This window comes from Rhineura floridana, chromosome 1 (genome assembly GCF_030035675.1).
Source record: "Rhineura floridana isolate rRhiFlo1 chromosome 1, rRhiFlo1.hap2, whole genome shotgun sequence".
Classification (NCBI taxonomy): Eukaryota; Metazoa; Chordata; class Lepidosauria; order Squamata; family Rhineuridae; genus Rhineura; species Rhineura floridana.
The window spans coordinates 42,547,792-42,565,550 of record NC_084480.1 but is presented as its reverse complement, the minus strand read 5'-3'; the positions used below and the strand labels follow the sequence as shown (position 1 = coordinate 42,565,550).

At 43.7% G+C, this 17,759-nt stretch overlaps 1 protein-coding gene across 6 annotated transcripts in view; it reads left to right on the top strand.

Annotated features, from left to right (window-relative positions):
- The window catches only part of SGTB (small glutamine rich tetratricopeptide repeat co-chaperone beta), a 33,281-nt gene extending 17,328 nt beyond the window's left edge, over positions 1 to 15,953 (top strand). For 2 of the 6 annotated variants that reach the window (XM_061619341.1, XM_061619360.1), the window contains 7 exons: positions 20 to 119; positions 522 to 647; positions 10,682 to 10,820; positions 10,908 to 10,970; positions 11,668 to 11,705; positions 12,470 to 12,553; positions 13,300 to 15,953. In XM_061619341.1, the coding sequence (XP_061475325.1) occupies positions 20 to 119; positions 522 to 647; positions 10,682 to 10,820; positions 10,908 to 10,970; positions 11,668 to 11,705; positions 12,470 to 12,553; positions 13,300 to 13,411 (662 nt within the window). In that variant the 3' untranslated portion in view covers positions 13,412 to 15,953. Of the gene's footprint in view, positions 1 to 19; positions 120 to 521; positions 648 to 3,868; positions 4,925 to 5,683; positions 7,599 to 8,238; positions 8,382 to 10,681; positions 10,821 to 10,907; positions 10,971 to 11,667; positions 11,706 to 12,469; positions 12,554 to 13,299 lie in introns of those variants that run through there. The other 4 variants (XM_061619351.1, XM_061619370.1, XM_061619331.1 and 1 more) reach the window with 3 other exon arrangements.
- The last annotated feature ends 1,806 nt before the right edge of the window (positions 15,954 to 17,759 follow it).

The following is a 17,759-nucleotide window of genomic DNA, read 5'->3' as shown; positions in this document are numbered from 1 at the left end:
TTGTTACAATTTATTTTAGGTAATAATCACATGAAGGAAGAAAATTATGGTGCTGCTGTGGACTGTTACACTCAGGCTATAGAACTGGATCCAAATAATGCAGTCTATTATTGCAACAGGTAAATAAATCTGAAACATTGAATTATACCTGTCCTGCTCTCCACCTGTGGTATACAGTTCCCCAGAACACCAATGCAAACTCTTGTCCTTGTTTAATCACCACCCCCACCCCCAGAATCCCACTACTTCTTTTTGCTTGCTATCCCTTAAGTTTTTTTTAGTCCCATCCATTGTGGGATTGGTGAAGCTAATTTTGTTCAGTTGACTTTGCTGAGAATAGGGTTGCAATACTAAATATACTTGCTTGGAATTAAGTTCTATTAAGATTTATGGGACTTCCAAAAAAATCATTATTAGGACTGGGCTGCAAATTAGCTTAAATGTTAGGACGTCAACTTAGTTGGATTGGGTTGATGGTTGGATGGAGACCTGTCTGATTGTTGATATTCATGTTTTTTTAGCTGTATTTTTTTACACTTCAGAGCTGCTGCTCAAAGTAAACTGAACAACCATAATGAAGCAATAACAGACTGTGAAAGAGCTATAGCAATAGATCCAAAATACAGCAAAGCATATGGAAGAATGGGGTAAGTAATTTGTGTGAACATCACATTAAAGTGTGTTGTCCTAACACAGTTATGCATCGGATACTGTATCAAACTCTTGCCACAGCTTAGAATATGGTTTTAAGATAATTGCTGATTAGCAACTGCCTTATCACATTTATTTCATTCTTCAAATCCATAAATACTGCAGTCTAAGGAGCCAAGGGCAGTATGAATATTTTTGAGAATGATACAGCAGCAAGAGCAACCATTAAATTCATATTGGCTTAAAACATTAGATATACACCTCTCAGGGTTGTATTCAACTAAGTCTTACTCAGAGTAGACCCACTGAAATTAACGAACCTAGGTTAGTCATGTCTATTGACTTTAGTTAATACTCTGAGTAGGATTAACGTGGAATACCACCCACAGTCATTATTATTGTTATTTATTGACTTTATATCCCATCCAGGGCAGCAAACACATCAACAAAACATTATAATAATGACAACAAAAAGCATTCTAAAACAATTCAAACATTCCAAAAACAGAGACAAAAACATTATTCTATCCAGTGATCTCCAGGTTACTATGAACAGTCTCTTTCAGCCATCAAATACCTGGATAAACAGGAATGTTTTCAAATTACTCCGCAAAGTCAATAATGTTGGAGGCAGACACACCTCACTGGGGAGGACATTCTACAAATGGAGAGCCACCACTGAAAAGGCCCTGTCACGGGTCAACACCAACCGGGCAGCTCCAGTGGTGGCACCACTAACAAAGCTGCCAAGAGGTCAAAGAGGACCAACAGGGTTGCATTGCCCCTGTCTCCTGATAAAGGCAATCAGTCAGGGTCACCAAGGCTGTTTGGTGCCAAACCCAGGCCGGAAACCGACTGAAATGGATCTGGAATGCTTCCTCCAGACATACCTATAGCTGGTCGGCTGCTACCCTCTCAATCACTTTGCCCAGTAAGGAAATATTAGAAACTGGATGGTAGTTTCCTAAAACCTCTGGATCCAGGGAGGACTTCTTCAAAGCAGTGGGCATAATTCCCTCCCATAGAGAGGCACTGACAACTCCCTGGACCCATCCAGTCAGCGTCCTCCTCCTAGATTTTACCAACCATGATGATCAGGGATCGAGAGGGCACGTAATCGGTCTCAGTGTTGCAAGTGTCCTGTCTACATCTTTGGGCAGCAACAACTGAGACTGATCCCACAAGCTGTAAATTGGCTGTGTTCTAGGGACTTCCAACAAGCCTGAACCAATTGTGGCATCAAGTTCAGCACGTATCTGAGTAATTTTCTCCTCAAAGTGACTAGCCTATTTTCCATAGGAAGTGGGCCATCACCGTGGGATAGTTCCACCTATCGTGCGAAGGCAAGAATGTTTTTGAAGTCAAGACTAGGGGCGTCATGCCCCTCCCACTCTCCAGTTCATTCTTGCCTTCGTACGAACAAGATTGGAATTTCACATAGCATTTAGCTAAGTCTCGTATTTGTCCTTAAATCTTTTCTCTTTTTCTGTGTGTGTTTAGCCTCTGAGGGTTCCCTCAGGAACCGCGGCTGCGGCTTCCTCACCCTTCCCTCAGAGCTATTCAATCCATTTTATTAACTTGATTGGGGGCTCCCTCTGAGACCGCGGCTGCGGCTCTCTTCTTTTTGGTAGTTTCTAGCCCCCACCCCACCCCCGCTCAGTTGTCTCTCTAGCCAGGGGGCTTCCTCAAGGACCGCGGCTGTGGTTCTCCCCTTTTGATCGCTTCTGATCGCGTTAACCTCCCCCCCCTGATCGGTTGCCGCGGCTGCGGCTTATCCGATCTCAGCGGGAGCTCGCAGCTGCGGCTCCCGCCGTTAACCCTCTGCCTCAGATCGCCCTTGCAACGTGGCTTAAATCCCACTGAGGGCTTTTCAGACCGCGACCGCGGCTCTCTCTGCGGTGGCGGCCGTTTTCCCCTTCCTGTTTTCTCCAGGGATTTTTTGGAGCCGCTACTGCGGTTTTTGGCGAGATCGTGCTGGGCAGCCCTTCCCCCAGTTCGCCTCCGACGGCCGCCATTGCTTCTTCCCTCTCTGTCATTTTTTTTCCCGCTCCTTTTTTCCGGGCGCCATTTTTTCTTTCAGAATTCGAATTTCCCGCCCTTTTTGTTCCCCTTATTATCGGATACCTCCCCTGCAGACTATCTATCCGTACGTGTGTGTATATGTGCTGCTGACTAATTTACACACGACTGATTTACACACATTACTGTGGCTGTAATCATAGTGGCTGAATTGTACTATCAAGGCTGGAGCTCCAATCCTAGTGGGCTGGATTGTATTATTAAGGCTGGAGCTTTAATCCTAGTGGCTGGATTACATTATCAAGGCTGGAGTTTTAATCCTAGTGGCTGGATTACATTATCAAGGCTGGAACTTTAATCCTAGTGGCTGGATTACATTATCAAGGCTGGAGCTTTAATATCAGTGGCTGATTTGTATTAAATCTGATTTACATTACGTATCCTACCCCCTATGGGGCCGTGAACAAGCCAAAAAACCCAGCCTACAGCACTAATCTGAGTGTGCCTACTCTAAACAGCCTATATTATATTAACGCTGATACCTCTGTGCATTCTGCCCCCTCCGTGGCAGTGCATTCGCCATCTGCCAGTGTATTCTACCCCCTCCGTGGTAGTACGCTGTGCCAGTTCGGGTCTTTACATCCTGCCCCCTCCGTGGCAGTGTACTGCACCCAGGTTCATATAAGATGGCAGAACAGCCAGGCATGTCACCATCAACACACATGGTGTCAGATCAGCCAGACATGCCACAATCAGCCAAGCCACAACATACTAACACGTCTAAGACCAGACATGCCAAAGCACTGGCTAAGACAAAACATCTTTCCAGCCATAGTAAACCAAAGCGCCCTCGTTATGTTTCTGTGCCAACAACCAACACAGCACAGACACACATAAGTGATATTTTCCATTCTCCTGCTACTGCCTCTGACGAGGAAGAGTTTGTTGGCTTTCCCCCTCACGGTTCGCCTAACGAACCTACCTCTGGCTTACCGCCTCAGACATCTGTTCCAATAGCCCACCAGGCACATACATCTCACACATCTGGTCTGCAGCTGTCTCCTGATTTCCTCTCTCAACTCCAAGCCATGCTGGCTTATTTCACACGAATGCAGTCACTACCACAGGTTCCTGCCATACCCCCCACTCAACATGGACCAACGTGCGTCCCATGCTGCTCATCCTTCCTGCTCACCAGATCCTTTCGATGTAGCCAGAGGCAGATGTACGGACGAAGCCTCGTATGCGGAGGAGTTAACTTTCACTGACCATGTTGAAGGAGACGACTGGAGCGACTATTCAGATCATGAGGAGGATACATCGTATCGCTTGTTCAATACCTCAGATTACCAACCGCTCGCACGTAGGGTACTTCATACCCTTGGTCTCCAGACTGCGCCTTCAACTTCGTCCGCCCCAACTCTCAAAGGGGCCAAGGTCCTCAAATCCCCTGCACCTACTGAACACTACTTCCCGGTGCCGGACCCAATTGCCAAATTAGCTTCCGAAGAATGGGCCCACCCACTCAAAGCTCGACGCTTCAAGAACACGGCTGACAGACTTTACGCCCTAGCCCCAGACTTCGCCACCAAGTTAGATGTCCCTGGCATAGACGAACCGATCGCTCGCCTCGTTTCGCGATCTATCTTGCCCAGGGAAGGGGAATCCCACCTAAAAGATACTACTGAACGTCGAATAGACTTCGCCCTCTGCAAGAACCACGAGGCCACTGCCCTATCCATGCGTGCCTCCGCTTCAGCCTCCATTTTCTCCAGAGCATCTATGATGTGGCTGGATGACCTTCTAGAGGATGATAACCCTGATCCTGTCGCCTTTAAAAGAGCACTATTGAAACTACGTAAGACAGCAGCCTTTGTGGCCGACGCCACTTTGGATGCCACCCAATTAGGGGCACGAGCCATGACGACTCAAATAGTCGCTCGTCGCACCCTCTGGCTTCGTCACTGGCAAGCTGATTCAGCGGCCAGATTGAACCTGTCCAAGGCTCCTTACTCCGGATCTCTTCTCTTCGGTGAGGAAGCTCTAAAGGCAGTTCTGGTTGACCCAAAAGACGCCCACAAACCGGTTCTAGCCACAGTCAAGAACATCGACCACAGGCCCTTCAGGCGATTTCCATCCTTTCGTTCTAACCAGCCCTTTCGAGGAACGCGACCAGGAGGACGAGGCCGCGATTTCAGACCCTATGATTCCAACGCATTCAGGGGCTCCTGGAACCGACGCCCCCAGGGCAGAGGTCAGTACCAAGGGCGCAGGGGCAACTCATCGTCCTCATATAGGGGAGGTCCTCGCCTACACAAGTAGTATTAACGCCATCCCCATAGGTGGCAGATTACTTAATTTTGGAGATCGATGGCTGCGCCTTACTACGGTCCCCTGGATCAGGGACCTCTTCACTTATGGCTATACCATAGAGTTCTGGGCAACCCCGTCAGACAGATTCCACCCGTCTCCTTGCCCAAGGGCACCAGCCAGGCACAACATCATGCAGACAGCTATACATCACCTCTTGCACATAGCGGCAATAGAGCCAGTTCCCACAACTGAGAGATCGGAAGGGGTGTACTCCCTCCTATTTGCTGTGCCAAAACGAGATTTATCTTGGAGGGCGGTATTGGACCTCAAGTTTGTCAACCGTTTTGTAACATACCGCAGGTTCAAAATGGAATCTCTCCATTCCATTACCGAGAGTCTGCATGAAGGAGACTTCCTGGCTTCCATCGACCTTAAGGAAGCGTATCTCCATGTACCCATTTGCATAGCCCACAGAAAGTTTCTTCGGTTTGCCTTCGGCCACCAACATTTTCAATACAGAGCGATGTCATTTGGCCTCTCCTCTGCTCCAAGAGTATTTTCCAAGGTGCTACTCATCCTAGTGGCTTACCTTCGGACCCAAGGGGTTCATATCTACCCATATTTGGACGATCTGCTTATACGGGCCAAATCTGAAGAGCTGGCTCATCATCATTTAATGATCACCCTCAATGTTTTGCAGACCTACGGCTGGCTGGTCAACTTCGACAAAAGCCATCTCCAACCAACCCAACGCCTACTACATCTTGGGGCAATGTTGGACACCCTGCAGGCAATGGCCTTCCTGTCTCCAGATCGCATCACTGCCATCACAAGCATCGCAAGGTCCCTGATACAACAAACATCCGCAGACGTCATGCTTCTCGCCAGAGCACTCGGGATGTTTATCTCCACAATCCACATTGTACCCTGGGCTCGAGCTCACACTCGGCCCCTTCAGTGGACTCTGTTGCCTTTTCAAAAAGACATTGCCAGCTCCAACCATCGCAAAGTTCGTTTGAGCCCCGCTCTGCGCCTCTCCTTCCTCTGGTGGACCAAGGTTCAACACCTCTCCAAGGGCACGTCGTTCAGAGAACCCCGCAGAACCGTCGTGACCACAGACGCCAGCCTCATAGGTTGGGGAGCCCACTGCAACTCCCAATATGTTCAGGGGGTTTGGCCCAACGCAGAGCGAGCTCGAAGCATCAACTGGCTGGAACTAAAGGCTGTCCACTTGGCTCTATGTCATTTTCAGTCTCTGTTCCCTTTGCATCATGTGCTCATTCGAACAGACAACACGTGTGTAAAATCACATTTGAACAGACAAGGGGGCACCAGGTCTCGTCCTCTGCAGGACTTAGCCTCCCTCATCTTTGTCTGGGCAGAACAACATCTACAATCCCTGAAAGCAGAGCACCTCAAAGGGATTTTGAATGTGACAGCAGACTGGCTCAGCAGACAACAGGTCTTCCCGGGAGAATGGAAACTTCATCCTGCCATTTTCCATCGTCTCCAGTGTCGGTTCGGCGCCCTCTCAGTCGACCTGTTTGCTTCCAGTCACAATTGCCAGCTTCCCAGGTACTTTGCCCGATACCTGGACTCAACAGCAGAAGCAGTGGATGCTCTGACAACACCGTGGCCAGACGGTCTATTGTACGCCTTTCCTCCCATACCATTGTTAGCCAAAACCTTGAGGAAGGCGCGAACCGAAAGGGCACAGCTGGTTCTGATAGCACCATTTTGGCCACGCCGTCCGTGGTTCTCAGATCTTCTGGCAATGTCAATGATGGACCCTTGGACACTTCCAGTAACGCCAGACCTCTTATCCCAGGGTCCAGTACTGCACCAGGACCCTACTTGGCTCAATCTAACAGCGTGGCGTTTGAACGGAGACACTTGAGGTCAGCTGGACTGTCTGACGCTGTGATTGATATTATTTTGGCCTCGAGAAGACCATCTACCACTCGCATTTATCAACATACCTGGGTGGCTTTCTCCAAGTGGTGTCAGTCCCACCACCACGATCCATCCCAGGCCAATGTGCACCAGGTGCTCCAATTTCTCCATAGTGGCTTTATGATGGGACTTCGACCCAACACCCTACGTCGACATGCGTCTACCCTGTCATCCATTCTCTCAGTGTCCTCTCCTGGAGATCATATTTCCTCACATCCGTTCATCAAACGTTTTTTGAGGGGAGTCGCCCTACGCTCTCTGGCTGTTGTCCATCGGTTCCCCTCATGGAGTTTGCCGAAAGTTCTGCAGGCTTTGCAACGCCCTCCGTTTGAACCCATCAGAACTGTGCCCCTACGTATTCTGTCCTTCAAGGTCCTGTTTCTGATTGCAATCACATCTGCCAGACGCGTTTCGGAGTTGGGCGCATTGTCTTCCGCTAGACACCTCTGCGTCTTCCATAAGGACTCTGTTGTGCTGAAGACTGACCCTTCCTTTCGTCCCAAGGTCGATTCAGTTTTTCATTGCAACCAGGACATTGTTTTGCCTTCCTTTTGCCCGAATCCTACCCATCCTCTCGAGAAGGCTTGGCATTCGTTGGATGTCCGGAGGGCTCTCAAGACCTACCTGTCTAGGACCCAAGAGATTCGACGAACGGAGTCTCTGTTTGTATCCTTTCATCCAGGGTCTATGGGGCATAAAGTATCCAATCCTACCTTATCCCGTTGGTTAAGGGCATGCATTACCTTAGCATATGAGTCCCTGAAGCTGCCAGTTCCTGCTAGTATAACAGCTCATTCTACTAGGTCAGCTGCCACTTCGGCTGCTTTTGCTACTAATGCTCCTGTTGCCGATATTTGTAGGGCCGCAGTCTGGTCTTCCCCACACTCGTTTATAAGACATTATAAAATTGATCGTTATGCCTCTGCTGATGCTTCTTTTGGCAGACGAGTGTTGCAACAGGTTCTTAATGAGGATTAACATGTGGGTGGTCCCTCCCTATATGGGTTGCTTTGGTACATCCCACGGTGATGGCCCACTTCCTATGGAAAATGTACCATTGGTCTCACCTGAAAGGTGATTTTCATAGGAAGGGGCCATCACGACCCTCCCAGTTGGAGGATGACTAGTGATTTTATCAATGGGTTACATGTTATTTTTTCCATATTATATTTAAATGTAAGAGTGAAGTCAAGACCTTTAGTTCTGTTATCTTATGAAGTTAGGTTAGAGTCATGTTGTTATGCATGTAACTATTATGTTATTTTCCTGGCGGGCCTGTTGGCCTTGTTCTTGTATTTTTAGATATCTCTTTTAGACTCGCTACGAATGAACTGGAGAGTGGGAGGGGCATGACGCCCCTAGTCTTGACTTCAAAAACATTCTTGCCTTCGCACGATAGGTGGAACTATCCCACGGTGATGGCCCCTTCCTATGAAAATCACCTTTCAGGTGAGACCAATGGTACAATTACAATATGAAATATAATTGAGTCAGAAGGCATTGGTTATGTTGCTGCCACGCTAGCACCATAACCACAGCACAGGTGATACATTTATTGGACCACCAACTAGTACCAAGTTGTGCAGTTTTGAGTTTGACCAACCTTTTCAACAATCAGAATCAATATTCAGATAATAGAAACGCTGTATATGCTCCTACGAGAGCCAGTGTGGTGTAGTGGTTACGGTGCTGGACTATGACCTGGGAGACCAGGGTTCGAATCCCCACACAGCCATGAAGCTCACTGGGTGACCTTGGGCCAGTCACTGCCTCTCAGCCTCAGAGGGAGGCAATGGTAAACCCCCCCTGAATACTGCTTACCATGAAAACCCTATTCACAGGGTTGCCATAAGTCAGGATCGACTAGAAGGCAGTCCATTTCCATTTCCATATGCTCCTACATGACTTCAGACTGAATATTTCACATGCTTCATAAATTTTAACACAATACTAAGCTAAAACAATTGATCTTGAAGTTTGCAGAATGTCTTCTACATTTATGAAGTTTGCTGTATGACAGAGGATTTAATAGATGAGAATCAGTGCATTATTTAATTTTGACTTTCAGTTTGCTCGCACTTCTGTAGCTGGAGAACTATTAACAACCACCCACCTCTGGTCAAGAGAGAGACTGATAATACGTTCTCTGCGGAAGCTACTGCCAATGTAGGCTTATTGGACCCATGGCATCTTTTTGTGCTCTATATACTTACTTTTCTCTAATTAGACTGGTAGAAAACAGCCTTTCATAGAATTGTAGAGATGGAAGGGGCCTATAAGGCAACCAAGTCCAACCCCTGCTCTTGAAGGTCTCCAGTGTTTGAGAGCACCCCATCTCCCTAGGTAATTGGTTCCATTGTCATACCACTCTAACAGTTAGGGAGTTTTTCCTGATGTTCAGTTGAAATCTGGTTTCCTGTAACTTGAGCCCATTATTCCATGTCCTGCAGTCTGGGATGCAGGCATGACAATAAGAATTACCTGATAATGAGCAGAAGCTCAGTGTTACTTATACCTAGCTAAAATGTGAAGCATTTGTAGTGGTGTGATTAAATTAGCTTCCTTTACTGTATTTTCTATACTATTCATACTACACACTTCCCTGTAGTAGAGTAGATTTCTATGGAGCACTCTTGCAAACAATGGTCCCAGGATTTTGGCTGAGAGTCAGAGAAATTTCAAATGTGCAGGGTAATTCATGTCTAAATGCTGAGATAAACCATCAAATGTTATTATCTGATGGAACTGAAGTCAGTTGGGCCTACTTTTAAGCTACCAGTGGAAGCCTAGTTCTTTTTGGGCTTTCAAGATCCATGGGATGGATGTGAACTTGTAAAGAGTAACTTTTAATCCCTGCCTGAGGAAAATAATTTCTTAAGTTTAATTCTAGAACCTGCCATCTCTTTAAAGCACTTGAAAACTTCCATGCAGGCAGAGACATATTAAGCATAGAATTCTTTCTTGGTGGACTGAGATTATTGAATGCATACAGGAGGCCATTTACTAAATGGAAACTGCCAAGCGGTAACAAAATTATATACCCCCTGCCCCACTTCCTGAACATGCAGTAAAATTCTCACACTTGGTGGGATGCTACTGACAACCAGTTTACTCCTTGGTTACAGCACCTCACAGTGAAGTGTGACTGCATGTTTTCTAAGGGAAGGGCTGGGACTCAGCAGTAGAGCGCATGGTTTGTATGCAAAAGTTCCCATCTTCAAATCCTGGCATTTCCAGATACGATTGGGGAGACCCCTGTCTGAAGCCTGGGACAGCCACTGCTAGTCAGCATGGGAAGTTGGTCCATTAGGGAAAATGGGCACTGCCCCACCAACTCCAGCCTGTTACCGCCTGCCTGCCTTCTTACTTATAACTGATCAGCAGGTGGCTGTGCATGTCATTGCCTTTGGCTTCACCTACTGTTGGTCTCCCTGCCTTCTGCCCTGCTAGTCTCAATGGGCACTAGTCACCACTGCTAGCTATTGTAGACAATACTGTGCTGTAAGGCAGCTTCATATGTTCACACTCTCTTTCTTGTGTCAAGTAACAGTATTCACTGATGGAATTCTATGACACCTCAAAGACCAAACAGAATTATTATGGAAAGTTTCATGGACTAGAGTTCACTTCCTAAGAATTTAAGCAGCATTGACATATTTCATTTAAATGACTATGAAGTAAACAAGAAAATACAAACACTTTTACATATTGGCTTTTTCACATTGGCTTCCTTTGTTCATATTAGACTGGCTCTGACTTCAATGAATAAATACCAAGAAGCAATTAATAGTTATCGAAAAGCACTGCATCTTGATCCCGAAAATGACTCCTATAAGTCAAACCTGAAAATAGCTGAGCAGAAATTAAGAGACACGTCCAGTCCTGTAAGGTGGCTTTCATACAATTTATTCAAATCTTGTAATAACTCAGTGCTACTTTATATATGATTGATGTGCATATTTAATTTTCAGACTGGGACTGGATTAAGTTTTGATATGGCGAGCTTGATAAACAATCCTGCCTTCATTAGCATGGTAAGTGCGTTTTAAATTATTTTTGTGATTTCCTTTTCAGATCCTCTTTCTGTTCTTATTTTGATTTCCTAAAAAACAATTTTGTCTTCTTTTAACCTCTATTTTCTCCTTCCCCAACGTTGACAAACCACATGGTGGATTATCATTGATATTTCTGTTTTACTATAATTAATTCCGTTCCCAGGTCTTGGGAACACATTTCTGCAGAAAATAGTTGTGAGAAGATCTTGTGGCTCCATAGAAACTGGAGCTACACTGTGTATCCTGATAAAATAAAGTTTTCTATGAGGTTGTCAAAACTGCAACACCATATACATATGATGTTGGATCCAGAGTCGTGTGGAATGAAACTCTGCTAACTGGCAATTTTTGCTGATTGCCCCCTATCCCACCTGAAAATCTTTTCTGGAGGATGGAGATATTTTCCACAACAACATTGGAGGTGGCACAAGAAGCTGCAGAGAGAAGGGAAAATTGGCAAACATTGCCTCCAACCTATTCATCTAGGAGCTTCCACTGAATCAGAGTCACTTCTGCAAATGGAAATGGAATGTTTGCAAAATAGCAGGTCTGGATCCAACCTTAGATATTTGTTTGCCCAAAAACTTAAGGGTAGTTCAAAAGGTTGACCTTCATTCACAGTGCTGTGGGCTAAACACTGGCTGCATTACAACTCAAGGCATTTCATCTATTTCAGGCAGCAAGTTTAATGCAGAATCCTCAAGTTCAGCAACTGTAAGTATTAATTAACATTGGAGTCCATGCTGAAAGATGTAGGTGAAAAATCCTTTGGCTTACCACAGAGGATTTGGTTGTTTTCTGGGGAACTTTGAACTGCAGGTTTTCACCTCATGGGCACATATCTTCCTTATGTTCAGGCAACACTCTTAATAGCTAAAATGCTATTCACCACCTTTCTTCCTAGTAAAGAGCAACAATCCAGGGATTGCCAAGAGCAAAAATCTATTAATATTGTGTGTACAGAGCTGGAGAAGAGACTCGGGATCCTTGAATCAAGGCTAACAGTGGGATCTTAGAGATAACATAATGCATGAACAGAGCTTGAGTAGGTTAAAGCAGGAGCAACAGACTAACGCTTCATTAGCAAATTATGCAATGTATTAGGAAGATGTTTCATTATACAGAAGAAATCATGAGGAATTTCTCAAACACAAATCCCCATTTATTTATTATTTATTTGTTAATTAAATTTCTATACCGCCCCATAGCCGAAGCTCTCTGGGCGGTTCACAACAAATAAACATTGCAATGATGCAGAGTTCTACAGGAGAACAAAACTCCCAGTTGTTTTAATTGGAGTTGTGCAAGGGAAAATTAGCAGCAGATTATGACCTTCTTCCCATTATAATAAGAGTTATGGCAACCTTTGCATTTACTTGTAGTTAATTGCTTTTCTTTGTATAATACAGCAGATATCAGATAATAATATATTTTCAAGTGCCTATATTTCACCATTGCCAAAACTATATTTCTTGTAGGATGTCAGGAATGATGACAAATGCTATAGGGGGCCCTGCTGCAGGTGTTGGTGGCCTCACTGATCTGTCAAGCCTCATACATGCGTAAGTGACTTATATGCTGCTCTTGCAAGTTAACATTTGCAAACATTAATTTATTAGGTTTTGTTTATTTATGTGAAACTTTATAAACCACTTGTTCATAAAAACGTCTAAGCAGTATTATGTAAACAAATACATAATAAGTATGTTAAAACAGTACCAAATGGCATATAAAATTTCTTCATTATCAACTGTGTCTGCCCCAGGCGAAGCTAATAAGACAAAAGCTGATTAAATAGAAAAGACTTCAGTAGGCACCTGAAGCCAAATATAGAAGTTGCATGTTTAAATGTCAGGGCAACAGCGTTCAACAAAGCCGGTGCAGTCACACTGAGGATCCTATTGCTGGTAATTCTACACCTAACACACAGCATCACCAGGAAAACCTCATCCACTGCGTGTAAAAATTGGGCAGGAGCTTAGGGGGCAAAGCTAGTCCTAAAGTATTTTAAAAGAGACTGACTTAGTTGTTGTTTTTGTTGTTGGTTACAACTTGGCAGCCATGTTTTGATCTTTGTTTTGAGCATTAGGCCCGATGCTTTCCCTGTGCCTTGCCTTTTCAACACAATGAAGGACAGCTTTCTAAATTTCACATATTTCTCAAGTAGGGCAAATGAGGTGTCTGATTGGTGCTTGTGATTTCTTTCAGTTGTAGAGTTAATTTGTGCTTTGGCTTTCTGTATTTTGAGTTCAGCACAATATTGTCTTCCCTTACTCACTGATCTTTATATAAAAAAAATTCTGTACAGAGGACAGCAGTTTGCACAGCAGATACAACAGCAAAACCCTGAACTCATAGAGCAACTGCGAAACCACGTTCGAAGCAGATCTTTCAGTGGCAGCACCGAAGAGCATTCCTGATTAAAAGAGGCACGTGACAGAACACTGTTCTATTAATTCCAAAAGGCATACTGTAGCTAGTAGCAAATATCACCATTGTAATTCTTCTCAGACATGAGCCAGGAAGTCCTTTGTGTGTATTCCTTATTGTCTGTTGAAAACAGATTCATTGCACACAGATTTGAACATATCATGTATGTATATTGATGCTTTTGTAAATGGACTACAAAATGAACTGGTGACTTATTAAAATCTCTGTGTACAAGAGAGCATTTTCATATCAATGCACAAAAGTGTGCAACTTTTCATTCTCTTTAAGAGTGGATTTTTTGCACCAAGATTGTGCATTGAAAGAGATCACCCAACGTGGTGACAGAGGTGTGGAGTAACAGGACTGCCTGTCCTATCAAGCACTATGTAAAATGTGTGTACAAAATATATTGAATAAGGCAGTCTTTCTAAAACCAAAGGATTGCCCCCCCATCCCAGACAAGCTTGTGGCAAGTGCAATTTCGCATGACTGGTGTTGCATGTCTTACTTTATAAACCTATGGAGTAAAGACTCAGCTTTTTCACATTGTGGGTCATTACTTTAGAGGGATTGTTGAAAGGAAGAATTAGAGAATAGATTTTATTGGTAGAGTTGCTTCAGGCTAAGATAATGTGGCAGGAGAAAGAGGGTGTGTGAGTAAGCATAAGCTGGGGGAGAAATGAATGGGTCTGTCTTGTAGGAGGGACTAGAAGCAAGAAGCTAGGCAGAATGTATGGGTATACGAGCAGGTATAACCAAAGAGGTATGTAGGCTGACAATTATGTGCTACTTGCTACATTTTTTAAGGGTGCACTGTTTCAGAAATTCAAGAGGCATTTGTATAGGGCAGCTTGGGCTTGCTGCGAAGGGGGACATTTGGCCTCCTTCCCTACAATTGTCTTATAAACATGGCAAACGCAGCAACAATTCTGTGTTGTGATGAATGTATTGAGGGGAGAAGGAAAAGGAAATTATGAAAGCCATGTTTAAGACTTGTGATTTAGCAATAGTGGATTCTCACTCTTGTATTAGTTTGTCATGGATGGTTAGTAGGAAGAATTTTGGAAGGGCTAGCTAGAAAACGTACCTAAAGAAGTGTTAAAGCAGTATAGAATCCAGAACAGAGGACTGGGATGAGAGGTCTGCCAGTAATATGCAGAAAGAATCTCTCTTGCATACACAAAACCTGAGATTTTATCCTGGGAATAGCTCTGAAATATTTTATGATGGAATGACACTACATTTTATATTAAGATAGGAGTTACATGCTCATAGTATCTGTTAAGTGTACTTGTCATCTGCCTGTTTACATAATCTATGGTTTATATAACCACACATTGGTTGCACGTTAGAAACTGTGCTAAGAAAACCAGACAACAAAAATGTTAAGATGTTTAGGGTGGATAACTTCAGGGTTTTTTTTAAATTATCCCTTTTTAGCACTGCTTTTGTTCTGATCTTTTCTTCCTTGCTGTTGTCTTTCCCTCCCTTCCCTCCTTCCTGTACACACCTCCTCTCTCTCCCTCTCTCCCCCTCCCCCTCTCCCTCCCCCTCCCTCCCTCTCCCTCCCCCCCCTCTCTCTCTCATCTCTCTCTCTCTCTGATAGTTCCAGCAAAATGTGCTTATACCTTTCTACAAAACTCATTTAGAAAGTCTTCAAGGAGACAGGCTTTCAAGTTAACAATATATTTCCATATTCAGAAAGTAGTTAATTGGAGGATATTTTGGAATATTGGAGGGAGAACACCAAGAGCCTGTTGCAGTGCTGCTGCATTTAAATCTGTCAATCAGCTACTCATTATAAAAAGCAGCAATTTGTTTTTGACCTTTTGTTCTTCAATATACTTGCTCCCCACTGACCTCTCCTTTTCAGAGTTCTCTGTCTCTTATAGTCAAATTTTCATGTCCCTTGGGTGTCTGGTTATTGGCATTAGGGCAGATGTTACCTATTGCATTAAGGATATTATAATCCAAAAGTAGGAGGAATTGCTGAGCTGAGACTCCTGAAGATTCAGAATATAAAGCTTGCAGTCTAGAGGTAAAATGCAAACTGCTCAGCTCATTATATTGTTTTTGAGTAGTTAATGTTTAAGTTAATTTGAAATTGCAGAAATTATACAATGATGTCCTGGGTAGAAATAGTCCAGTACTAATTTAACCATTGCCATAATAGTGTTTTCAAGTACTAGGAACAGAGGTGCCATCTCCTTCATGGCTACCACTCCATAATCAAGTTGCTGATTATCAGATGTTCAGTGAATCAACCAGATAACATGTCTTTAAAATTCAAAATAGTGGGGAGTGTTGTATTAATAACAAACCACTAGCCCTTTCATGCTGTTAGATCAGGCAGACTACTTTCCAAATAAAAATGCACATTCCAGAAAGCAATGGTTTGGGTAGAATCTATTCACACTCAAATTCGTTGTTCAATTTTCCATTGAGGATTCATGGATCAGTCTTGCATTGTTTGGAATACGTTTAATAAAAGAGCACGTAAAATAAAGAATACTTTTAATTTACCTTTTTCCAACATTGCCTGTTTAGTTTTTCCTTCCCACTTCTTGTTTCATGAAGACATTGACTCAACTATACTGCATTATTTTAAACAGGAGCTATTTCTAGAAATTTATGTCTGCTAGTAAAACTGTTTTTTCCTAATCCAAAATGTTGAACAAGAAACAGCCTTGCCGTTGAATCCTGCACTTGTTTACATCACTGGTTTCATATCAAATGTGGTGTCTGATTTAATAACAGAAATCCTCAAATAGACTATGGATTTGCATTTTGGTCATTTCACATAGCTAACTAAAATATCTGCTTTATTGCTAGAGGTGATAATTGTGGAAAACATTTGTATGGAGGGATAGACCAGCACTTATTACTGCAGTGTCTTGATAGATGCTTGGGCTTGCTGCTCTATTTTCCCCCCTGAGATAATTCAAAATGGAGAAACTATTGAATAATTGATGTATGCATTCTATTTTCCACTAATATAGTGGTCAAGAAGGGCCAACTTCATGAACCAAACTCACACATTTCACATAGCTCATAGAAAATCCATGTATTAAAATCACTTATTACCACTCTAGCTTAATTACATCAATTTGCTTCACCCATGTTTAACTCCTAAATGCAAGTGTGCCCTCATGGTGAAGGGCAGGTAGGAAATTGAATTAATAATAAAAGTGCTTTGTGTAGCCTTCACAAAATTGGAAAGAGAACAGCTTCCCCTTACAGAGGAGAGGCAGAGTCTCTATGTGAGATGGAAATAAGATGCAGTGAGTGTTAGATGTGTTCATTCTCCCTCCCCTCTCTTCCAGTGGGTGGCTGAGAGGAGGATTCTGGAAGTTTTTGCTCACACTTTTGGTTAACTGTGGTTTGTCTTATTACATTTATATCCTGCCCTTCCTCCCAGTAGGAGCCCATGGCGACAAACAAAAACACTGTAAAACATCATTAAAATGACCTTTAAAATAATATATCACACAAATCATCATTAAAAACATTTTTTAAAAAAGCTTTAAAAGCATCTTAAAATTTCAATACAGACTTGTCATCTGGAGTGACTAACTTTGGTTAAATTGGACCATTGGTCTCACCTGAAGGGTGATTTTCCTATGAGTACGGACATCAAAGCGGGTATTAGCTCCACCTATCGTGCGAAGGCAAGAATGTCTTTGAAGTCAAGACTAGGGGCGTCAGGCCCCTCCCACTCTCCAGTTCATTCGCAGCGAGTCTAAGGAGAAATATCTAAAAATACAAGAACAAGGCCAACAGGCCTGGCAGCAGGAAAATAACACAATAGTACCATGCATAGTAACATGACTCCAACATAGCGGTATAACAGAACTAGAAGTCTTGACTTCACTCTTAAATTTAAATATAATAGCGTAACAGTAATATATAACACATTAGAAAATATATAGTCATCCTCCAACTGGGAGGGCCGTGATGTCCGTACTCATAGGAAAATCACCCTTCAGGTGAGACCAATGGTCCATTTTCCCTATGAGTCCAGCCATCACAGCGGGATGTACCAGAGCAGCCCATACAGGGTGGGACCACATGCTAGTCCTGATTAAGAACCTGTTGCAACACTCGTCTGCCAAAAGAAGCGTCAGCAGAGGCATAGCGATCAATTTTATAATGCCTTATAAACGAGTGTGGGGTAGACCAGACTGCAGCCCTACAAATATTGGCAACAGGAGCATTAGTGGCAAAAGCAGCCGAAGTGGCAGCTGACCTGGTAGAATGAGCCGTTATACTAGCTGGAACTGACAGCTTCAGAGACTCATATGCTAAAGTAATACATGCCCTTAACCAACGAGATAAGGT